Source organism: Neofelis nebulosa, chromosome 9 (assembly GCF_028018385.1).
Source record: "Neofelis nebulosa isolate mNeoNeb1 chromosome 9, mNeoNeb1.pri, whole genome shotgun sequence".
Lineage (NCBI taxonomy): Eukaryota > Metazoa > Chordata > Mammalia > Carnivora > Felidae > Neofelis > Neofelis nebulosa.
In genome coordinates, this window is record NC_080790.1 from 110963869 (window position 1) to 110988813 (window position 24945).

The following is a 24945-nucleotide window of genomic DNA, read 5'->3' on the forward strand; positions in this document are numbered from 1 at the left end:
GCTGGGGACACTGGGGGACAGTCCTTGCTCTTTTCTCACCGAGGTGGGGGCCATTCCTCAAATCAGGGGTCAACGAAGGGACCCCATTGTCAACGAATTGAACATTGGGCTCCCGGGCAGGGGTTCAGTGGCAGGGGAGGGTCTCTGAGCAGGTAAACATGGGCTCCCACATGCCAGGGCAGGTAAGCCCACAGGAGGCCAACAGTGGGGACAAGGGAGCACGCTGGGGAGGGAGCCTTCATAAGGGGAATTTTGGGGGGTCCTCCCTGTCCTGTCGTGGTTAACCCGTTAGGCATGAAGGCAGGTGGGGCTGGCAGCTTGCCCAGTACTTTCTCCAGGCACAATGACTAATCAGCAAAACATGTCTGATGTTCAAGTCTCAGCTCCCATCTCCTGGGCACCGAGGCCCTCTGCACACAGCTGTTTCTTCCTATACCCCCATACCAAGCCTTCAGGAGATCAGGGAGAGCTGCAAAGCCTGCAGAGAGGCTGTGCCACAGCTAACACACTGAGTTGCTGACCTTGGTGTCAGGACATGCCAAAGGGTCAGAGTAGACACATCTGATTAGAGATACTGTCTCTTCGGTACATAGAGAAATGAGGCCGTCGTCTCCGGGAGGCCCCCAGGAAAGGTTAAGGTGGCTGGGAGAATGGGAAGACTCTCAGCACTGATTAGAATGGGAATAAGAGTTCCTTTACACAATCTTCAAGAAATGGGATGAGGCCTTCAGGGAGTTTGTGAGTGGGAAATGGATGGCCCTGTGAGATGGGACAGGGCAGAACGAGCCTCCAAAGACACTGGCATTTGCCTAAGCCCTTTGCCCCCACCATCCTTAGAAAGTCTCATTCCTGCTTCCCACTCCGGGCCCCAGTCCAGTCTGCCTGCCCTCCCCATTTGAGCTGGGCTCTTGCCACCCATCTTGCCTTGCTTCCCACACTCTTTCAGGGACCTCTGTCCCCAGCATCCCCCAGAGCCGCTTTTGCAAGTCACCTGGGACGTCTCATTTCCCCGACCTCCTCCCTCTGTCTGCCACAGTCCACGCTGGTGGCTGAAATGTTCTTCTCCGCACCCAAGCCACGCCCCTGGGATCTCTTCTGGTTCCCTGGCCACACACACACTCTCTCTCTCTCTGCCTCCTGCGCAGGCGCCTCTCTCTGCCATTATATGTCCCCCAAGGTTTTCTTCTTCCTCTTCTCAACTCTCCGCACGATCTCATCCATTCCAAATGATCTCAGTGACCACTTGTATATAAATGGCTCCCAAGTTTGTCTATAGCTCCAGATGTGTGTTCACCCTCCACCCGCCTGGGTGGATCCCAAACACCCCAAATACCAGGCCACTCGCCTCCTGCAAGGTCATCTCCTCAGCTCCATGTGGGCATGACAAGGCCACTGGTGCTGAGGCCACAAGCTCCTGGAAGCCCTGAGCCTGCCCACCTTCTTCCCAAGATCTTTCCAGATCCCCTAACCCAAACGAACCCCCACGTATCCCTCAGCCTCCCTGGTAGCTTGCACCAAGGTCATCCTGGCTTCAGACCCACTGCTAGAATCCGTACTTGTGCATGGGGAGAAGGCCGTTCCCAGAACTGCTCAGGGCTGGGTGTAAGTGTTCGTTAAATCCTGGATTGATGGAGCTGGCCAACTGACCCTTCCTTGGGACACTGCCCCATTGCCCACCTAATACTCAACACCACTGTCTCACCCCTACTGGTTCCGCCCATCCTCACAAGGCTGGAGCCTGTGTCCTCCCCCAGCCAGACAGCCAGCTGTGCCTGGACTTCTGCAGGAACACCCGCTCTATGTGCCTTCCGACCCGCCACCCCTCCACCTGGAGCCCCACCCCAAGCCTTTAGTGCCTCCTGCTCCAGGCGCTGACAGGTCCTGGCAAAAGGTTTGGGACCTTGGTCGCCCTCCCTTCGCGACCTGTCAAAGCCCCGACTCTTCAGTGCCCTCCTGACCCTGTTTCTATTTCCATCCTGTTACATCCCCAGGGACTTACATGTTCACCGTCTACTTGGAAAGAATTTCCTTTTTTTTCTTCTTCTTCTTGTGGCTCCAGCGAAGCACAAAACCAGATGCTGGTAAAGGCTAAACCGCTCCCGCAGCCTCTGCTCAGAAGCGCTCTCTGGGGAGCCCTGTGGACTCAGGTGGTGTTGGAAGCAGGGTCTTTGGGCAGAGGGGCTGCTCTGGACTCTCCTGCAGTTTGGGGCTGGCTCTCTTCCCTTCCCCACCCACCCCCTGGCAAGAGCAGGGAAACAAAAGGCATGCTGGACAGGACCCCAGCCTACATTCTCAAATTGCTCTGGTCTGGGGAGGAACTAAGCAGGAAATGCAGGACGCATTTGGAATCCAGAAGAAATCCAAGAACTGGGGCCATGACAGCCTGAGCTCTCAGCGCTGGGATCTGGAGGGAGGGATGCATGGGAGGCAATTCCAGGGACCTCCCCCATGACATTTATGGGCATTCCCTCCAGGGGTTCATCATTCACATGACTTCACCATACCGTTGTGTCTGCTCTTTCTGTCCTGCCAGAAAACAAAGAAAGGGTCCTCAGAGGGGCCAGATTGGCCCCACTCATCTCTTGGGCCAAGCCCCAGAGGTCATAGGTCACTGGCCAGCCTATGGATTGGCTAATTTGGGGTCAAGTCTGATCAGCTGGGCAGGCAGGCAGAAGTGGGTCAGATCACGTGGTATAAAACACAGCTGTCCAGGCGCCAGTGTCCGTGGGTGGAGTGATATTCCCAGATGGGCCAGGAGCAGACAGCCATGGACATCTCTAGCACGCTGGAAAGGTGAAGAATGCAACTGCAGGTAACGAGGACGCTGAGGGACAGCTGCTTAAACATGGGGCGTCATCTTCCTCACTTGACAAGTTACAGGGTGGGTGGTTGCTGGCATTGTTCATCGCAGACACAAGCTCTGCCTCTGCCTTCTAATCTCTGCTGTGTTGACTTACATACTCTCTGTTGCCTGATCATGACCAATGTTTCCAAAATCCACATTCTTATTCAAGACAGAGAAAAAAGGAGAAAAGTCTGCTTTTATCAAGATAACAAAAAGCTTTCCCTGAGCCCTTCCCCTAGCACACCTCCACTCGGGTCTTACGGGCCAGAACTGAGTCCTATGACCACCCTGCAAGGGAGACTGATGAAGTCAAAATAGGTTGGATGCTTGGGAGCGGAGGTCCACACTCAGCCTACCACGTGATTTTGTACAGCCCACAACCTAAGAAAGAGTTTCACATTTTTCAGTGGAAGGGGTAGTAAGGTGGTTGAAAGAATATGTCATGATGAGAAAACTACACAGAAGTTTCCTCTTGGCTCACAAAGCCTAAATTTTACTACCTTGCCCTTTACAGGAAAAGTTTGTCAACCCTTGCTTTAGGGCAACAAGGATCCCAGCCTCCCACTGGGCACACTGCTATTCTGAAGAAAATTAGAATTCTGGCATTAGGAAGAAGCAAAGAATCACTATCCAGCAGTCAGGCTCAGTGCCCACTATCTATGCCAGTCAATACATTTCAAGCCCGCATCCACTTATCTAATCTGCAACAGCATAAGCAAAGAGCTCCCCCTCTAACTAGGAACCTGATAGAAAGGAGTTTTTCTGGAAGCCCCCAGCCTTGAGGACATCTTCCCAGACTGGCCAAATGTGTAGGATTTGGAAAGAGACCGGTGAAAAGGAAAGGGAGCTACTAGGAAGGATCAACACTGGCTGTGTCTCAAAAGGCTCAGTGGGACATTATTTGCTCAATGAACGTGCCCCCAGCCAAGGTGCAGGTTCTTAGTATTACAGGTCTAGAAAATGGATCCAGTTAGGACTCCACAGTTACCAGCCTCCTATAAGCTGACACAGACAACCTAACTCACTAGGACATGAAGTTCCTAAGCCCAAGACCAATGTGCTCATTTTTAATGGAAAAATATAGCTGTATGTTTACAAGCCAGTGTCCTCGTGATGACAAATGAACTTGTTGGGAAGCCAAACTGTGGTCTGAAAGTCCCTTAGTGCATTCAGAGGCTGAGCAGGGAAGTTAATAGAAAGAGCTGTTGGTTTAGTGCACCAGGCACAGGGCTCCATCCTAGTTCACACATTCACCTCCTTGTGCATCCTGCCTGTTTCCATGATACATCCCTCTTCAACCACCCATCCAAACGACTCATGCCTCGATCCCAGCCTTTTGTCTTTCTCTGTGCCTTTAAGTTCACTTTACCTATCTCCAATCTCATCCATCATGGACCTGTTTCAGTCTGGAACCCTCAGAAACCAGCTCTCAGGGAACATCTCATGGTCGTCCTAGTGGGTCTACAAGCACCAAAATGCCTGGACCTCTTATAGATCAGGTGGTTGGTGTTCCTCTAGCTTCAGATGTGAATGGCACAGGTGGGGCCCACATGCCCTCTGATGCATTTCAACCAGCTAGCACCCACCAGCCAATAACAAATGGCCAGGCAATGGTCATTGAACAATGCATGCATTTGATAATATTTACTGAGCACCTACTTATGTGCCCCGTAGATGGGGAGACATCAGTGTACAAAAGAAAAAAATTTCTGTCTCCACAGAGTCCTCATTTCAGGAGACACAAAAGTGATGGGTAATAAACAACATAAAATATACAATAGGTGGTGACAAGGAAATGTAACAGGGAAAGGGAACAGAAGTACTGAGGATGGGGGAGATCGCCCTTTTAAATCAAGTACCCAGGGAAGTCCTCAGATAGGAGGTGATGTCTGAGAAAGGGCCTGAAGATGATAAAGGAGTGAGCTATGCAGACCTCTGGGAAAGAGCATTCTAGGCAGAGGGAGCAGCAGGTGAACCAGTCCTGACTGAGGAGGACACCTGGTGCGTTCAAAGGTTAGCGAGGAGGGCCGAGTAGGCAGAGCATCTCAGGCAAAGGAGGGGAGCAGGGGCTGAGGGTGCCAGACGCAGTAGGTGATGAGTGCCAAAGCGTGCAGGGCTGTGTAAGTCACAGCAGGACCCCGGCCTTCCAGGTGCGGAAAAGTGAGTCGGGTGGTGCCTTCGGAGGGCTTGAGGAAAGAGGAGACAGACAGCATTGGACTCTGGGTGAACACGGTCACTCTGACTGCTATGTTGGGATAAAAAAGCAAAAGGACCAGAGCCGAAGCAGGAGACCAATTGGAGAGAGGTGACAACAATAATCCGGGCAGGAGATGATGGTGCTGTGGCCACTGGCCACAGGGATGGAGAAGAATGACAAAAAAGGTAGATTCTAGAGATTCTGCAGATGGCATTTCCACGTGCCACACCCACACTAAACATCCCAAGCTACCATCTAGACCTGCTGTCTTGTCAGGAGTCCCTAACAACTCAGGAAAGTTGTTTTTTCTGCCTCTTCTATCTGTCTCCCTCTATATTTAAGCATATTCTCAAGTCCTATTCTCGGGTTCCTTTTCTTTCCCTGTCGCCATCCACAGGAACATCCATGTGCCAAGTTTGCATTTCCAACCCCAACACTATCTCTATAAGGTTGACTCTGGTCATCCGTACACAAATTTTCTCCTGACTTTACTGCTGAAAGTCATACACACTGTTGGTGTGGGAAAGACTTTTTAAATAAGGACAGTATTTCCAACTTAAGATGGCTTCCTGTCAAGCCCTTAAGAGCCCTCGCCTTAAAACACCAACAAAGACCTAAAAAGAGGATAGAAATTCAAAACAGATCTGTAGAGTAAGGATATCAGTCAACCATTTGCAAATTCAGCAAAGACTTCATGCTCACTGGACTGTCCAGGCTTGTGGCTCTGGGGTCAAAAGAGACCTGAGAGCAGAGTAGGACAGCAGAGCTTCTCAGATGTTCCATTTGATGGAAGAGGAGTAGCCATCAGCTCTGAATTTTTAGAACAAAGTTCTTCCTCATTAGCTGAAAACTGGGTAGTTTGGGATAGAAGATCTCTCCTCAGTCTGATAGAACAGAACTAAAAGAATGCCCACTGGCTTCTGTCTCCTCCAACTCTTTGAGCCAGAGTCAAGCCATGAAATGCATCCTCCAGGGAACTGAATCCCTTGGCCCGTTTCTGCCAGGCCCCTTTGTGGGACTGAGCCACCCTTGTACCGTGGATGGCTCCCCCATCTATGGGCCCACTGCTTGTTCTATCATCAGTGCCTAGAAATATCCCCTTTGGGCTGAGTGACTCCCCAGAGAGAGGTGTATCAGTCAGCTATTGCCACAGTAATGCTGCAAAACAAACCACCCGTAAATTCACAGGTTACAAGAGCAAGCATTTGTATTTCTTGTTCATGAGTCTGTCTGCAGGTCCTAGGTTTGGTTCCAGGCTTCTATGGACACAGATCTATTCCATTTTTCTCCATATTCTCCAGGAAACATCAGCTATCAGGGGCACGTTCTTCCCATGACACATGGCAAGTACATGAGAAGTGAAACCCAACTGTGCAAACGTTTAAAACTTCTGCTCATATCACATCGTGTCATGTCTGTTCACGTTCCACTGGGTGAAACAAGTCAGATGGCCAAGCCTAAAGTGATTATGCAGGAAAAGAAACTCTGCTCCCAAAGGGAAAGGGAAGTGATTGAACATTTGCTGAATAATCTTCCACTCTATCACAAGTGGCTGGGTTAGGACATCAACATATGAATGTGGGGGACACAATTCAACCCAGAGTAACCTCTTTAGTGGGAGGAGATACAAAGTCACATGGCAAAGCATGGGGTCACAGGGAGGAGGGAAGAACTTTTGTCATCATCTACCACAGTGGCAACACCAATCTAGTTCTTGCTGGAACACCCACTCGTGTGGCCTAGAACGAGGACCCCACCATCCCAAGCCCCAGGTTTCTCCGTCTGTTACTGGGGGCTCACACGTTCCATGAGAAGCAAATGAGATCCTATTGTACATGTGTGTTGAAGAAAAGAGTTATAAAGAGAGACTGTGGTTTTCTGACCCAAATAGGGTATCATACAGGCATAAAGGCAAGAGGCAAATATTCCCAGACATGAATGAAGTCTTCTTTTAAAACAGTACCCTTCGAAAAAGCCCAGTCAACATAAACACAATGAAAAAGAATAAATCTGAAACAAAAAGGGGCTATAACTGAAGTCCCAGAGAATACTGTGAACAATTTGAAAGCAGTAAACGTTTAAACCATCATGAAAAGGCTGATTTTCTAAGAAAATATAAATCCCCAAAATTGCATTCTGCCCCAAAAGTAGAAAATGTTAACAGAATGTGATCATAAAAGAAATTAAAACATCAAAGTTCTACTTCCAGAAAAACCAAGTGCAACCAGTTTTGCAAGTAAGTTCTTTAAACCTCCAGGAACCAGATATTTAACATTCTATACACACTTTTCTAATGCATATAGTAAAAAGATGCAAAGCTACCCAAATTATTTTAAAAGCCCAAGAGGGGAAGAAAGAAAAGCCTGGAAAGCCTAAGATAAAAAAATCTTAGGTCACTTGTGAACATAGATGCAAAAGCCTAAATAAATATTTGCACGTGAAATCCATCAGCATATTAAAATAATAATATGTCATGACCAGTATGATAGATTGTATTATAATTATGAAAACATTTGCTGCCCCAACCTGCTGGGTACTTTTCTACAGGAAGATTATATGCCTATTCACTGACATCAAGCAAGTTCAGCCACTGATTTGCTTTGACCAATAAAATGTAAATAGAAATAACATATGCCACTTCTGAGTAGAAATGTTAAGATGTTCCAGTATCTCTCTTTTCCATCTACCATGAGATGCTCCATCAACGTGGGCCCTAGAATTAAGAAGACATGAAATCAATCCTTAGGGCTCATATGTCATGAGCAAGAAATAAACATCTGTTGTAATTCACTAAGATTTAGGGATTGTTTGTTACCAGAGCAGAATTTAGCTTAAGCTGACTAATACACTAAGGTGAAGACGGTCTCCAAAATACAAGGAAAACATTAGACATATTAATGTAATTAGCACATTAACAGATAAATGGAGAAAACCCCTATGATAATCTCAATTGATACCAAAAAAGCATTTGATAAAATTCAATATTCACTCATAATAAAACAGTTACAAACTAGATCTTGAAGGGGATTTCTTCAACCTGATAAGAGGTACCCATCAGAAACCAAAAGCAAACAGCATACTTAGAAACTGCAGAAGCATTCCCATTAAAGTTTGGAACAAGGCTATGATCCCCTTATCGCTCCTTTACTCAACATTGTACCAGTAGCCACACTTAATACAATAAGGAAAGAGAAAAAGACACAACAGGTACATTAACAGTAAAAAAAAAAAAAAAAAAAAAAAGGACTATCAAATTTGGCAAGTAATATGATCTTCTACCCAGAAAACCCAAGAAAAGTCCTGGATAAATAATTTAAACTAATAAAAGAGTTTGCGTTTAGCCAAGTATTAACCCAATATTCAGGAATAGCCTTCCTATTCCCCAGCAAGACAAAAAATCAAATAATCATTTGATGGCATTTCATATCAGTGGGGAAAAGGTGGACCACCCAACAAGAAATAATCGGGATAAGCATCCAATCCCTGCCTCATACCACAAGTCCACTAAAGATCTAAACACATAAAATAAACGTTTAAGAACTCTTTTTAAAAAACACAGAATCCTATCTTCACGACTTGGGATAGAAATGCATATTCTTAAATAGGTTACAGAAAGCACAAACCATAAAAGAAAAGATTCATGAAAGTTTGTTCTTTCTGAATTCAAAGCTTCTATATGTCAAGAGACCCCATAAACAATGCAGCTGACTGGAAGAAAATATATGCAATTCATATCATGGACAAAAAGACTATAATCCTCAATATATATATATATATATATATATATATATATATATATATATTGATATATATATTGATATATTGATATATTGATATTGATATATAAAATATATATATATATTTTTTTAACTCCTACAAATCACTAAGAAACTACCAAAACTGTGGGCTAAGGGATAGGAGAGACAACCCACGGAGGGGGGGGGGTGGGGGGGTGGGGGGGGCGGCGCCGGGGAGAGAGAGAATTTCTAATAATCACAAGAAAAAATATCACTAGTTGGGAAATGCAATTAAAACAAAAATGAGACACCTGGTTTTACCTACCTGGTGACAAAAAATAAATAAACACGAATTTTTCATTACACTGAGTGATGGCAAAACGGTGTAACTACAAGTGCTCACATACCCCATCTGTGGGAGTGTAATTTGGCAAACCGCTTTTCAGGGTAATTTGGCGGTGTCTTCCAAAACTGAAAATACTTACATCCTATGATCCAGGGACCTTTACACGGTGCACACAGAGGCACTGTCTATGGTTATTACAGCATTGTTTATAATAACAAATAACTAGAAACAAGAAAACGTCCATCCTTGGCAAAGCGGATACTTAAGTGAAGCATGGTCATACAATGAAATGTTATGTATCAGTTACAAGGAATATATGAGATACATAATTTCAACAGAGAGTTCTCTTTTTGTTGTGTGAACAAAAAGCTAATTGAAAGAGAATATGGGGCACTGGGTGGCTCAGTGGGTTAAGCATCCAACTTTCTTTCACTCAGATCATGATCTCACCATTCATGAGTTCAAGCCCCGTGTCAGGCTCTGTGCTGACAGCTCGGAGCCTGGAGTCTGCTTCGGATTCTGTGTCCCCCTCTTTCTCTGCCCCTCCCCCACTCGTGCTCTGACTCTCCCTCTCAAAAATAAATAAACATTAAGATAAACTTAAAAAAAAAAAAGAAAGAAAGAAAGAGAGTACGTACAGGGTGATTCCATTTATCTAAAAATACATATACATACAAAATACCATATAATTTTCATTCACATATTACGTATGTAGAAATGTATTTTTATATTTTGGTAGGACAAACACCAAATTCTTAAGATGGGGGATCAGAATTCAGGAAATGATCACAGGAAACTCCAGCTTTATCTGTAAAGTTCCTTTATTTTTAGGAGAATATTTTCACAAGTACTTGTGTCACTAAAAACTAATGTTTAAAAATCTGAGAATTTTCGGGGGTGCCTGGGTGGCTCAGTTGGTTAAACATCTGACTTCAGCTCAGGTCATGACCTCATGGTTCATGAGTTCAAGCCCCACATTGCGTTCCACGCTGACAGTGCAGAGCCTGCTTGGGATTTTCTCTCTCTCACTCTCACTCTCCTCTCTGCTCCTCCCCCACTTGTGCTTTCTCTCTCAAAATAAATAATAAATAAATTTTAATAAATCTGAGAATTTTATATCAATTATATTATTACCTTCATCCATGTAATAAACTTTTTTGTAGCCTTGTTAAATACTTGGATGCTATGGGGATATGAAGAGGCAGTCACTGCGAACCACCTAAGACACATAATCGCATTATTGGCAAACAAGGCAGGTACGATGATGACAGTAAAAAATCAAACTGAAGTGCCCTGGGAATTCAGAAGACAGAAATTTACTTCTAGAAGGGGCAGGGAATTATGGATAAGACAGTAAAATCACCAGAAAGCTCATTAAAGGGGATTACCTGGATGCTGAGTCTTAAAGCTTTGGCAACCTGGGAGAAAATCTTGAGACAAGCAAGGGAGAAATGACACCTTCTTATAGGGAGACACAATTGTAAAGACAGCAGATTTCTCATCAGAATCATGGAGGCCAGAAGAAAGGCACAGCATTTAAGTACTGAAGAAGCTGCCCATCAGAATCGTACATCCAGTGAAAATGTCCTTCAGAATGAAAGGGATGGGAGGAGGCTAGAATGATCCATGTGGTGATGAAGACATCAGTAAGAACTCACACCTACCACAGATACGGATAGGTACATTAAAAAATACTCACAGATGTGTAGATACATAGGTTAGTATACACACAGCTCTGTCAGCCGAGAGGGCCTAGAAGCAATGATACCTCCGTGGCACAAGCACACCTAATGCCCAAACCTTGGTTTCTTTTTTTTTTTTTTTTTTAAGTTTATTTATCTTGAGGGTGGGGGGAGGGCAGAGAGGGAGGGAGAGAGAGAATTCCAGGCAGGTTCTGCACTGTAAACACAGAGCCCCACGTGGGGCTCTAACTCACAAACCGTGAAGATCATGACCTGAGCCGAAGTTGGATGCTTAACCGACTGAGCCACCCAGGCGCCCTATCAAAAAGGCTAGGATTCCGTACAGAAATGTCTACTTCTATGACTAGGGCAGGATGTCACAGGATGAGCCTAGAATATCTTGTAGTGCCAGAAAGTAAAGAAGTACTCCAAAAAAGAAAAAAGACAAAAACAAGCCACACACACATTGATGGGGGTATGTCCAAGGGACATAGGAGTCCACTGAAAGATTTCCCAATGATCAAAGCTGGAACAATATAATAACAAGATTAAGTAGTATTGGACAATCCAAAGTATAAAATAAATACCCATGAATCCATTCTGATACATAAAAATAACTGAATAAATTAATAAAGGATTGGGATGGGGGGAGACACAATGCTCCTGGGCAGAAGAACCCCAAATAAATTAAGGTAGATACTCTAAAGAAGGGGAGCATCACTCCTTACCTGAGGCTGCACAAAGTGACTTCTTTCCAAAGAGTAGAGCATGGAAAGAAGGAAAAGACTAACTTCCCGGTGTGGAAACCTGACAAACACAACCTCAACCAGTGAGCAAGGCTCATATCAACAGTCCTAAGTCATGTTGATGGTACCTATACTTGACACGATGACATAGAATGGCACTTGACTTCTGTGGTTTTCCTCCCCAAAACCTATAACCCCAGTCCAGTCATGAGAAAAACATCAGAAAAATTCCAGTACAGAGGTAATCGTACAATATACCTGGCTGCATTCCTCAAAATTGGTAAGATCATCAAAAACAAGGAGAGTCTGAGAAAATGTCACGACCAAGAGGAACCTAAGAAAACATGACAACTAAATATAACCTAGTATCCTGGGTGGAATTCTGGAACAGAAAAAGGGCATTAGGTAACAACTAAGGAAATCTGAATCAACTATAGACTTTTGTTAATAATAATGTACCATCATTGGTTCTTTGGTTGTAACAAGCATACAATATTCATGAAAAATGTGAATAATAGGGGAGATGGTTGGGGAGGGGACTCTATATATTTACTTCTTCCTACATCTGAAACTGTTCTAAAATAGTCTACTGATACCACAAAAGAAAAAAACCCTGATAGAACAAAAAGGATACATAAATACGAAATTTTAATTAGACCCTTTAACACTATTCTCTCAACAATTGCTAGAACTATATAGAAAATCAGCAAGGATATAGAAGAAACCAAGAATACCATCAACCAACAGGATATCATCAACATCCACAGAACACTTCATTCAACAATAGCAGAAAACACATCCTTCTCAAGCCCATAAATCATGTACCAAGAGAGCCCATATGCTGGACCATAAAACAAACTCAATACATTTAAAAGAGTTTAAATCATACCGTCCAACTTTGTTTGGGAAACCAAATAAGTCACATTTCTTATTCATTCGTTCACTCATCTACTTAGTGAATGTATTTCTCAAAGCATAATTAAATCTTCTTTGAGGCTGGCATACAAAAGGAAAGCACTAAAAGTCTGGTAGAGAAACGGAAGAGAACGGGAGGGTATGGAAGGCGGCAGGGAGGGAGGGAGAGGGGGAGGGAGGAGAGAAAAAAAATCTCATCTCAGGGCCAACAAGGTCCCTTTTTACTGTTAAGAATGAAAAATAAACGATACTCCAGAATAAGTTACAATGTTATTTTACCCACTTACTCAACATAAATTAAAGGTATTTTCTGTGATTTGTTGGGAGGTCTCTTTGTTGTTGAATTCAGAAAAGACCACAGAGAATCCAGGGCACACACGTTCTTCCCTGCAGCCAAGAGGGCTGTAGTCCTATATGGCCAGCAGATGGCGCCAAAGGACAGGTTTCAAACGATGAGGTCGTCCTCACTTCAAGAGACCCTGGAGTCAGCAGGGATCTTCCCAGCCTCTGCTAGCCTTAGTGAGAAGGGGAGCCAACCCAGCCCTTCCCGTGTGTGTGTGTGTGTGTGTGTGTGTGTGTGTGTGTGTGTGTGTGTGTGTCTTTCTCTCTCTCTCTCTCTCTCTCTCTCTCTCTCTCTCTCTGCAACCTAAGGATCCCCACCACCAACTGCTAGGGTAAGGATAGTGAGAATGCAGAGAGCAAGTGTAGAAACACTAGCATGAAAGGAAGGCAAGGGAAGGTGGTAGAAAGAGGAGAGGGTGCTGGAAAGACAAGAGCATCTTGAAATGTGGATTGGAAGGATGGAGTAGAGAGAAGGGGGAGAGGAAAATGTGAGGCAAGGTCCCTGAGTTTGGAACATGAGATGCACAAGTGGAGGGTCACATACTTCCTTTGGGGTCAGGGATGGGGGAGTGAGGGGGGGGATAGGGGTGGTCCCTATAAGGACGGGTGTTTAGATTAGCTATTTGTAGACCTGCGGAGGAAGTTGCCTCCAATGGCTTCTAGTGAGCCTGTGAAGAAGGACACTTTGGGAGACATTGTTGTCTGTTGACAGTGAGGAGACAGGGGGGTTCGGGGGTTGAAGGGGAGAACAGACAAGGGAAATCTAAGAGGGTTGCCTCAAAATTGCTCAAATACTGAGCTCATTGAAATAAAACATGCCTGACATTTTGCATCCCCTAACAGAAAGCCAGGTTTTGAACACACCTGCAAAATCAGCATCCAACAACCACTGCCAAAATCATGAAAGGCGAGAGCAGATTTTGTATCCGCATCTCCAGTTAAACAGTATGAAGCAACCCCTTCCTTTCTTACATTAAATGCCTACCATCAGCTTAGATGTCCTGGATGCCACCTTAGGGCCACGAGTCTTCCGTTTTGTTGAGATTAGATTACCCTGCCCAAATCAAGAGCAGCCTCAACAAACGGCACAGCCAGTCATTATGAGAAAACACGGCCTCGTGTAACTCTACCATTATGTTTGGCAGACCATTAATTAGGCAGGCGGTTCTCTAGAACTGAACCAGCAGCCCACCTCGCTCTGCACCTTGGGCTTACCCTTGGGCTCGTCTCAACAGGCCCAAGTAAGTCAATGCAGGGAAATTCAAATCAGAGATGCTTCTCTCCTACCTTTGTACACTGTGCAGACATTCCAAGTGGCTCCCACGAAGTAGGAGTTGTTAACCTGTCCCATAGCAGCAAAGGTGGAGAGGCACGGTACTTGCCAAGTACCCCAGGCCCCTTGAATAAACAATTCTGAGGCTTCCACATCGCCACAACTGAAAGCCTTGCTCATGAAGTCACTGATGCCCACAGCACAAAACACCATGCAACTATCCTACTAGAATCCTATGGCCAGAAAAGAAATTTCCTCTCAAGTGACCTTCTCTAGGTGACAGGAAATGTACGGCAGGCGTTGACGTGGGTGTTAGCCCGAGCATGCCACATTTGCCACCCCTGATAGAGTCCTTTGAGTTTCAATCAAGGCCAAGGCTGCTTCAGAGACTTAGTCACAGCAAGGAATTCATCCCGTGTTCCTGGTACATCGAATCTGTCTTGCTTCTGAATGGCCCTTGCATTTATCTGCCTCAAATATGTGTATTTAATGTTTTATTTATTTTTGAGAGAGACAGACTATGAGCTGGGGAGGGGCAGAGACATGCAGAGATACAAAATTCAAAGCAGGCTCCAGGCTCTGAGCTGTCAGCGCAGAACCCGACGCGGCACTCGAACTCGTGAACCATGAGATCATGACCTGAGCTGAAGTCGGACGCTTAACTGACTGAACCTCCCAGGCACCCCTGCCTCAAATCTGTTTTTGAAGCTGCCAATCATAAATGCTACCCACATTAAATGATTGTTTGATAGGGAGGCAGCACCCTGGAAGGCTCTGGCAAACTCTCCAGGGCCACCGCTCCCATGCCTGTCCCCACCTTTCCCCCAGGGCTGTTCCCTTCCCCCTCAGATGGCATCCCCTGCAAGCTGCATGGCCTTGCACAATCCCACACTGTCCTGGGAACCTCAATTTCCCCTGCTGTGAAACAGTCCCCACCTCCCTCACATGGCTGCAGGTGCCTAGATGCGGGGACATAGGCAAGAAGTCTGATAAATGGTGACATACTAGTAAACACAAGGCCAGTCCTTATCACCAGGCAGCCAGAGGGACATAAGTAGGTCCTTCCTCCCTTTATCTGCTTTCAGGATGTCATCCCTGTTGCAAGAGGAAATTTGTTGGGTCAACACAACCGTATATTTTTGGATGGAAGGGTGGAGGGAAGGATGTCCTCAGACTCTTTTTTAAACGTCATAAATTGAGTTATATCACACACACAGAAAAGTTCATAAACCTTCAGTGTGTAACCCAGTGCATTTTTACGAACGTATACACCCATGCAACCACCACCCAGATCAAAATATGGAATAGTTCTGTAACCAGAAAGCACCCCTGTACTCCCTCCCAGGCACTGCTCTGTCCCCTCATATCTAACACGATAGTTTTATAGGTTCTTCATCTTCACAGAAAAAAACCATACAGCATATAGCCTTGTGACTGGCTACTTTCACTCAACATAATGTCTTTGAAATTAATCAATGTTGCAAATATCAACTTGTGTTTTTCTATTGGTACGTAGTATTCCATTGTATGGAGGTAATACGGTTCACCTGCTTTACTATGGATGGACATCTAGCCGCTTCCAGTTTTTAGCTATTACAAACTATGTCGCTATGAACATTCTGGTACATAAGTTTGGTGGGCATATGCATTCTTATCCCTTGGGTGGGCACATGCCAGTTTTAGTAGAATCTGCCACAGAGTTTCCCAGTGTGGCTTGCCCATTTCCACTCTCTCCAGCAATGGCCTCAGGTTTCTTTCCTTTTCCTTTTTTTTTTTTTTTTTTTTTTTGGTGGCACCAGCCTCTTCTTTACATGGTTCAATAAATAGAATGAGCCTGCAATGTGGAGTCAGACCTCCATGACCTTGGGTGCCATTACTTAACTCTTGTAAGACTTGTCTCCCCATGGGGATAAACTGCCCTCCCCAGCCTGAGTTGGCATCCATATCAAATTAAGAGACCCGTGCACCCAGCATTAACAACTAGCACCTTGCCTGGCAGGTGGCCAGCTCTAAGTGACTATTCCCTCCCTCCCCGCTACCCACACCTGAAGCTCCCCAGCGTGCAATCATAGAATAAACATTTATAGCGCTCTGACCCTCATAGAGTCCTTTAAAATTCCCCTGCCAGTGAGCCTCAGAATTGACCTATTACTTTCTTCCCCCATACTTATGTGACAGGCCACTTCTACTCATCCCACCACAGTTAGTGGGGAAAATCCAGGACACGGGGAGGGTGCACACTGGATCACTGCCTCCCAAGGCCAAGTTAACAGAGGATGCTTCTTGCAAAGCAACTCTGGGCCAGGAGGGAGATACACCCCTGGACCAAAGCAAGGTCCAAATTTACATGGTCTGTTTAAGTGTTGTTACGGAATGATCTCCAAGATACATTATGTTGACTAAAACAAGCAAAATGCAGGACAGGATGAATACTTGGTCACTTTTGTGTAAAAAGGAGAGAGCAGGGCCCATCTTCATATTGACATATCTAGAAATGGACACACAAGGCACTAATCACGTGGGGTGTGGGGAGCAACAGTGGTACTGGGGGCAGGTGTGGAGGGAGGGGTCTCCACGGATCCTTTCATGACTTTGAGCTTGAACCACATCTTTAGCTCCTCCTATAATTTTTATACAGTTACAATCTTTTAAGCTATGTGGCAGGCGATTATGAACCCCTGACCTAAACTCCAGGGGGGACCAACCTTGGTGAAGCAAGGACACCTGTTAGCTGTGTGGGCATAGCAGGTGTGCATGCAGGGAGGGTGTGTCGGGAGGTGCAGGTAGGCATGTGTGTAGGCGTGTCTATGTGTTAGACATCTCCATCATAACCCAAGGAAACATGGGACAGTAGGGGCGCCTGGGTGGCGCAGTCGGTTAAGCGTCCGACTTCAACCAGGTCACGATCTCGCGGTCCGTGAATTCGAGCCCCGCGTCAGGCTCTGGGCTGATGGCTCAGAGCCTGGAGCCTGCTTCCGATTCTGTGTCTCCCTCTCTCTCTGCCCTTCCCCCGTTCATGCTCTGTCTCTCTCTGTCCCAAAAATAAATTTTAAAAAAACGTTGAAAAAAGAAAAAAAAAAAAATTAAAAAAAAAAAAAAAAGAAACAGGGGACAGGATGTAGAGTCCTGTTAGGGGCAGTGCCTTCAACCTGTGAGAAGGGAGCTCAACCTAAGTGCACACAGAGTTAGGCCGGGGCGGGGGGCGGGGTGCCGAACCTGGATTTTCACAATTTCCTCCACCACCCAAACCCCCCAAGTCTATACAATTCAAACTCCATCATTAGCAATCTGGAGTCAAATCTGTAGTAATAAAATGACTAACTGTTCGTTAAGGTTCTGTGCATGTGTATGTCAATGTAGTTGTGTGTAGCTGTAAGGGTGTGGGGTGCTGTATCTGTGTGGGAGTGAGTGTATGTAGGTGTGTGGATGTGTGGATGTACTGTGTGTGCACACAGGTGAGTGTATGCGTGTGTGCACATGTGTGCAAGTGACTGTATGTATATGCAACGTGTGTGCTTTCACTCAGTAAAAAAATAGCAGAAAAGACTACTCACCCCCCCTCTGCCCCCCATAAGTGATAGGCCCTTGGAATATAGCAGGTGAGAAATACTTAGGTATATCACAAAAAAAAAGTGGCCACCCTATCCACCTTCCCAGAAGTCAACAGCAGCCACCCCAAAGGTCAGACCTAGGGCCCCACAGCCAGGTGACACTGAGGTTAATTAACGCATCTGAGGTTGGCATGGAGCCACAACAGATGTCCCCTCCCATGGAACTCACCTTCGCTCCATGTGGCCATGCCACCCAGTAGGGCTCTGAGTAGTCCAGCAAAGGGCCGGTGGGCAGACACAGGCCCATCCTGAAGGAGCTGAGCTGAGGAGTGAGGAGCCCTTATCCCTGAGGGGTCTCGCCGGCAGCAAGGCAAACAACCACAAACAGATTGAGGTGAGGGGAGACCCCTTCCAGTAAGGCAGGCACCCTACCTTCTGGGGGCACAGCCAGGCCACAGCCCTCCCACCATCCCCTCATTCAAAGAGGATATGCTAACAAAAACTACAGACACACACATAAGAGGCTGAGGTAAATGGAAGAGACGAGCTGAGGGGTACGGGAAGGGCAAGCCTCTTTTATTATCCCAAAATGCAAAGTATTGAAGGCACTTACAATAACAAGGCAGGAGGGGAGGGGAGGCACAGGGAGGTCAGAGGTCAGAGGTCAGAGCACAGAGGTAAATCAACGGGCCCCACCCTGGTCACCACCCGGCACAGAGAAAAGGAAAAGCTACAGGACCAGATCTGAAGCCAGTCAGGGTGTCTAGTTCTACAAAAGGTACAAATCCATTCTACAGTGGATTAGGAAATTAGGAGCACACGGCAGCAAAGGGCAGGGCTGGCAGTCACGAGTTAGTGGCTCTTTAAGGAACACGCTCAGGAGTGAAGAGGGCCCTCAGGTCCCCTGCTGGAAGAGGTCCTGGTACATCTCGATGAGACGGGCAGCCTCGCGCTGGCCAGAGAGCAGAGCACCATGGGTGGTGGAGTAGTACTTGCGGTGAGTGGCCTCACCGGAGAACAGCACCTGCATGGGCTGGGCCAGGGGATGGGGAAGTGAGGGGGGAAGAGCAAGAAAGGCTAGGAGGCTACCTGTCTGCCCCAGGAACCCCCTCCATCCATACTACAAGTCAGAGAGCAGGCACCTGAGATGCAGGTATCGCTGCTTCCACGGGATGAGGAGTTGCCCATCCCACCTGGCCACCTTCCCCTGCTTCTTCCCCAGACATCCAGGTCTCAGTTCTTTCTGCTCTGAGGCTGCTAGGAGTCCCAGATCTGCAGTCTCAGAGGCTCATTGTGCCTCTTACTAGTGAACTCAGGGCAAATGGTTTAACCTTCCTAAGGCTTGATTTTCTCATCTGCAAAATGGGTTTATACCACCTACTTCTGATGGTGGTTGTAGGGATTAATTGAAATAATGTATCTAAAGCACTTAGAACCTGGAAGAACATAAGCACTCAATAAAGTTAGGCGGTAATTTAACAAACCTTTATGGAGCCCCTATTAGGGTCCAGGGACTGTTCTGAGCACTTGGAAGATAAAAGGTGACCGGGCTGCTGCTTTGAGGAGCTTCCTTGCTGGTGGGGAAGCCAGACACGAAACCCAATTACTAAACGGCGTCATGTGTGACTTGATGGGTGTTTGGGCAAGGTGCTGAGAGCCCAGAAAAGAGGCCCCCTGTAAGGGGGATTGCACAAAGCTTCCCAGAGGACAGGACCTTTGGGCTGCTTCTCAGAAGATGCTAGGTAAACAAACAGGCAAAAGACATTTCAAGAAGAAGGAAAAATGAGGGCAAAAACGCACCAAAGCAAGGGACAGTGAGAATTTTGGTACAGCCGGGGCTCCACCTCGAGAAAGCAAGCTGTGTAGGTAGGGTCCAGGCAAACTACAAGTGCTTGCATTCCAAACTTAAGTTTGGACTCTATCCCACTGCGTCTCAAACTGAATGTGCGAAGGCATCAACTGGGGATCCCGGTAAAATGTAGGTTTTAATTCAACAGGTCTGGGGTGCACTGAGAGTCTGCATTTCTAACACACTCCCACATGATGCTGATGCTGCTGGTCCGCAGACCACTCTGAGAAGTGCAAACTTTAACCCACCAACAAGGAGCCCACAGAGGTCATTAAGCCGCAGAGGGGTGGGGGGAGGCTTATCGTGGCAGAAGTAGGCGAGCTGCCTACTCCCACATCCATTCTGCTCTTTCTCCTCGGTAACAAAGCCCTGATGTCTAACTGGATTCATTGCCATCCAGAATAAAAATGACGCATCCCAACCTCTTCAGCAGCTGCTACAGGCATGTGACTAAGTTCTGGCCAATCAGTTTCAAGTGCACTGTGGTTTAGAAGCACTGACTCAGCCCCAGGGGTTCCTCTCTTTTGCCTTGTCTGCCCTGAGAGTGGCAGCCTCACAGCCCTCTAGAACCACAAAGTGGCCTTGAAGACGGAGCCAGGTGCCAATGGTACTGGGTCCTGATACCTACCTCTGGATCTCCCTTTGTGTCTCTGTGTGATAGAAGCAAACTCTGTCTGCTTTAGGCCCCAGTTACTTTCATGTTGTTTTGCTTTTTGCTGGATGCACTAGTCCTAACTTGATGAAGGTGACAAGAGAAGGTATGCTTTTCAGGAGGATGGCTGTAGCATCTAAGGGCCTTTTCCTCTCTCCTGCTGAGCACAACCAGGCATGCCCAACACACGCTGGAAATCTTCTTCACCAATTACACCAAAGAATTGTTTTAAATATAATTCTGCTGGGTTTTAACATTTTTTTTTTGTATGTGTCTGCTTGATGGGAGAAACTTGAAGTCCGCTTTATAAAAACAGAAATATATACAGTTTTTTTCCTCAGATTTATTATTTTTCTCTATTATTTATTATATAGTTGATATAATTTAGGGGAGGGCCAGTACTCTCAATTTTATTTTCTGAAACATATTAGGGGGGAAAAGTAAATAAAACATATTGGGGAAACTTACTTCTACTGAATCAGCGCTGTCCAACAGAACTTTCCATGGTGCTAGAAATGCTCTATAGCTACACAATCCAACAGCCACTAGCCTCACGTGGCTATCAAACTTGAAATGTGGCCAGTGCAACCAAGGAGCTAAATCTTTAAATCTATTCATTTAAATCATAATTAATTTCAACTAAATGTAACAAATGGCTAGAGCACAACATGAAATGGCTCAGCTTTTACAACCTCAAGAAAGCTTTTAATATCTGTTTGATTCCATTTTTTCTTCCAGATGTGAAGTGCACGTGACCTTGCTTTCTCCTTCATCATCTCTTTCATCACAGGAGCTACACCGTCTGCCTCAGCTTGTCACCCCTCGGCGGAACACCACCCTCCCCCTCCCCCCCCAACCAAACCCACACACAAAACCCCTGCCCCCCCCCCCGCCCCCCAGGACCTCCTCACCCTGCACCCCGCTCACCGCCAACTTGGAGCTCTCGGTGTATGGCAGGGGCTTGGCCAGCTTCTCCACATCTGCCCCACTAGATCCCACCTGCGTGTACGAATAGGAGCCTCGGAAGTAGGGGTTGCTGCCCCAGGCCGAGCGCAGGATTCGCCGAGGTTTTGGAATGTTGGGGTTCCCTGTTGGGAAGTCGCAAGAGCCGAGGGGAAGGAAGATGATAAATGGCTGCACACAGAGGACACCGCTGAGCGGACAACTGGCACTCCACCTCCCTGGTCCCGCCAGCAGGCCGTGGGACGCAGGAAGAGGGGTGGAGAGGCTGGGGGCTCTAGCTGTTGGCCCTTCAGTGCCTCCCTGCGGACCGCCCAGCAAAACAGCTCATCTCTCTGGGTCCCTCGATTTCCTATATGAAAAATGTTCAACTCAAAGGATCTGACAGTGACACACAAATGCATCTCACAGCGGGGCAGTATGGGTAGGAAATGGGCGACCGGAGGTTTGGGGGTGATACCTGAGTTTTTACCATCAGCCCTTAGAAGAAACACAGCACCCACGGTTTTCAGGGTTTCAAGTTCCAAAGCGCGTGCGGAGGGGCGGGAGGGGTGCTCTCCCAGTGGGCACGCCCCTCAGCTGCACCATCTGGGGATGCGGAAGAGCCACCGCAGGCGCAGAAGATGCAGAGGGTGGCAAAGGACCGGGAGGGGGCGGCGGCGCGGGGACACACCTGTGAACTGCCGCAGCATCTCCGTGCAGATCTCGGCCACCGCCTCGTCGTCGCACTTCTCCATGACGAGGGCCTCCTCGCCGCAGATCCAGCCGCTCAGCACGTGGCCGTAGCGCTCAGGCGGGTAGAGGACATCGAAGCCGCAGATCTTGCGGTACCAGAGCTCCGGCGGGTAGGTGAGGGTGCCGCTCTCCGCCTCATCCTCCCACACAAACTGTATGCTGTTGCACTCGGGGCCCCAGAAGGGCTCCTCGAATTCCAGAAAGATCTTGTCGGTGGTGCCGATGCCCAGGCGGTGGATGGCGGCCACCTTCTCGGTGGGCAGGCCTGGCCGGAAGAAGCTGGTGTACTGCCTCTTGAGCACGCCCAGCGACACGGTCACGATCACGTGGTCCGCCGGGATCACCTCGCAGTCCTCACACTCCACCAGCACCGGCCACTGCTCGTCCTCATCCCGCCCATCCCCCCGGGGCTCCTCTCCCCCCTGGCCGCCCTCCCCGGCGTCAAGGTTGTGGTCACCCTCGCCCCGGGGCTCAATCTCAGGGCCCCGGGGGCGGGCCGAGGCCTGGTCCCAGTGCACACAACGGACGGGTTTCCCCAGCTGGATGACGTGGGCGGGGATGCCCTCGGCCAGCAGCTCCACAACCCGAATGAAGCCCGAAGGGATGATATGGTGGGCCCCGGGGATCTCGGTCCACTCCCCAAAGGCACTCAGGGACACATCGTCCATGCTGTGCGAGCTACTCTCACAGCTCTCCACCTGCGGGAAGAGCCAGAGAGGAGCCGGGTGACCACCAGGGCCAGGCAGGGGTCAGAACGGGACCTCAGAGCAGCCCCGCCCTCCTCGGACCCAGATGCCCCAGGATCCGTCTTCTTCCCTCTGGCATCTGTATTCAACAAAGTTCTGAGAGGACAAGGATACCTTCAGGTACTGCTGGATCATGGCGAGTTTCAGGCACTTGGTGGCCTCAGGGTCGTCAGGGTCATCCCTGATGCGGTTGCGCACCTCCTCCCGGGTGAACACCCCCACGCTGTTCTGACTCTCAGCATTGACTGGTTTACCATGCCGGAAGAACTCCTGGGTCAAGTTATAGACCTGCCAGAGAAACCCCAGGAGACTGAAAACACACCTCTCTTCGCACCTCCCTCCATCTCAGACCAAAGGACCCCAGCTCAAAAGTCCCCATGTTCCCGATGCTCCCGGATATGCTGAGCTCATGGCTCCTCATCCTTGGTGAATCAGTGTGGCACTCCGTGCTGCGCTCAGGCTACACCAACAGGGCCAAGGGTCAGGGCTGGCAAGCTGTCCTGGACAGCCAGCCAGCTTACTTGCTTCCAGATCACCATCTAAGGCCCCGTGGGTCTACGAAGGAGGGACGGAGCCCTGGAGGCTCTCCTGCAGGGCCCTTGCTGAAAACAAAATAAAACGTTTGGTGCCTGGTGGGAAAGGAACCGCCCCCTCAAGGGCGCTATGTGCCCTAGCAGACCACCCACTGCAGAACCTGGGTCTGCACACCTTTCACTTTTCCAAGAACCAAATGCCCAAACCCTCTCCCTGCCACTCCTGCCCAAGCGTATCTGCTTCACCCTCTCCCAGGAGGGCAGTCTGGAACTGCTGCCTGGTCAGTGTTTGGGGGAGAGGGAGCAGGAGGAGCCCTGAAACCTGACCTCCCGGGAGCCCCTCCCTGGCCCTGCTCAGGTCCACACAAAGTGCCCCTTTACTGCAGAACCCAGACATATTTAAGCAAGATGACCATGTTGGGGCAGGGCATATGGTGGGGAGGGAGGCTCCAGGGTCCCAAGGAATGAAAATACATTTCACAGGCATATTTTGGCAAGAACTCCAAACCATACCTTATCAACAGAAAACAACAAACAGTCCCTTAGAGCAGGGTCCTATTATGTCCCGTGCCTGCCAGGCACGTAACTCCCACCAAACACTGGGCAGATCTCCCTGAAGAAACTAAGCCAGTCCTGGGCCAGTCATGGCATCCCCAGAGGACAAGGTCTGAGTCCCAACATTCACTCACAAACTTTTATGGGGCCGTGCCAAACACAGATTGTAACGGTGAGGAAGACGGACACAGCCCTGAGCCCCTGCCTTCACTCAAACTGGGGAGATCTCATAACTGGGCTGTTTCTACAGGATGCGCTGTGACAGGAAATAACCCTCAGGTTTTGAGATCAACGCAGATGACCTTGGACAGTTGGCAGTGAGAGACAGAGGAAAAGTATTTCAGGAAGAAGGAACAGCATACTCAAAAATGAGGGCGGGGAGAGAGAATGTAAGCGACTCAGTCTTGCTGAAGAGGGCAGCGAGGAAAGAGAAAGTTACAAGAGATGATTTTGGAAAGGCAGTCAGGGGTGGGGCATGAATGACTAAGAGTCACGTCAAGGACTCTGGACCCTGGCATCACTGAAGGGCTGTGAGCGTGAGCACACGCCCTCTCCCTCCCAGGACACTGGCAACAGGTGGGCTCCTTAGCCAAACATCTATGGCCGGTGCCAATTAGTGGTGTGGTTCCCTTCCTAAAGCGAGTCTGAATTCGGTCAGCACACGTTCACGGGAATCATGCCTGCCCTGTAATCCAGCCCTGGTAGAGGCCCTGAGGCTGCAGGGTAGAGAAAGGAAGGTGACAGTACCCATCCCCTACCATTCCACTCGGGGAAAAGCCTCCACATGAGATAGAAACACGAATTAAACATGTCTCCATAGTATACAGTCTAAAGAAGAAGATGAGTTAACTTGTTCACTTTTCCTCCCTACAGTCACACGATGCTGGGCGTTTGGCCTTAACCGGAGTCCTCATCAAATTCCTCACCCAGTACCACTGCCAAGGAGTCAGGCTTTCAGTGTGCCTCCTCCTCCCTGGGTTTTCTTCCTTGAGTGATAAGCAACATGGTAGCCAGTCTTTAGCTTATGTCGACCAAAGGCCGGAATGTACAGCTGAGGACAGATACATTTAGTCCACCTAAACACGATTCTTTGTGTCCACCACCAACTGGGACAGCCTGACCTGCACACGGGGTTGTCCTATGGGTACAGTCTTCTGTCCTGGATTAAATTACATCTTCCCAATGTGACCAAGGGAAATGGCACAGGCCTGTAAACAGTTAATAATATTCACCCCAATTCTCATTGAGCACTTTTCATCAGGATCTCATTTAATCCCCGTG

The 24945-nt window shown here is 47.9% G+C and overlaps 1 protein-coding gene and 1 long non-coding RNA gene across 8 annotated transcripts in view; both read right to left on the reverse strand.

The window, feature by feature from the left end:
- SMOX (spermine oxidase) overlaps positions 1-24945 on the reverse strand; it is a 73857-nt gene that overhangs the window by 17061 nt on the left and 31851 nt on the right. For 2 of the 7 annotated variants that reach the window (XM_058684982.1, XM_058684983.1), the window contains exons 4-8: positions 22691-22864; positions 21769-22528; positions 21063-21223; positions 19119-19208; positions 18190-18667 (exon numbers count right to left, since the gene is read on the reverse strand). In XM_058684982.1, the coding sequence (XP_058540965.1) occupies positions 18530-18667; positions 19119-19208; positions 21063-21223; positions 21769-22528; positions 22691-22864 (1323 nt within the window). In that variant the 3' untranslated portion in view covers positions 18190-18529. The other 5 variants (XM_058684987.1, XM_058684988.1, XM_058684985.1 and 2 more) reach the window with 5 other exon arrangements.
- On the reverse strand, positions 9929-12926 carry LOC131485472 (uncharacterized). Its single transcript, XR_009248864.1, has 2 exons — positions 10514-12926; positions 9929-10196 (listed from the first exon to the last, which is right to left on the reverse strand). It is a non-coding gene; the product is annotated as an uncharacterized LOC131485472 (long non-coding RNA).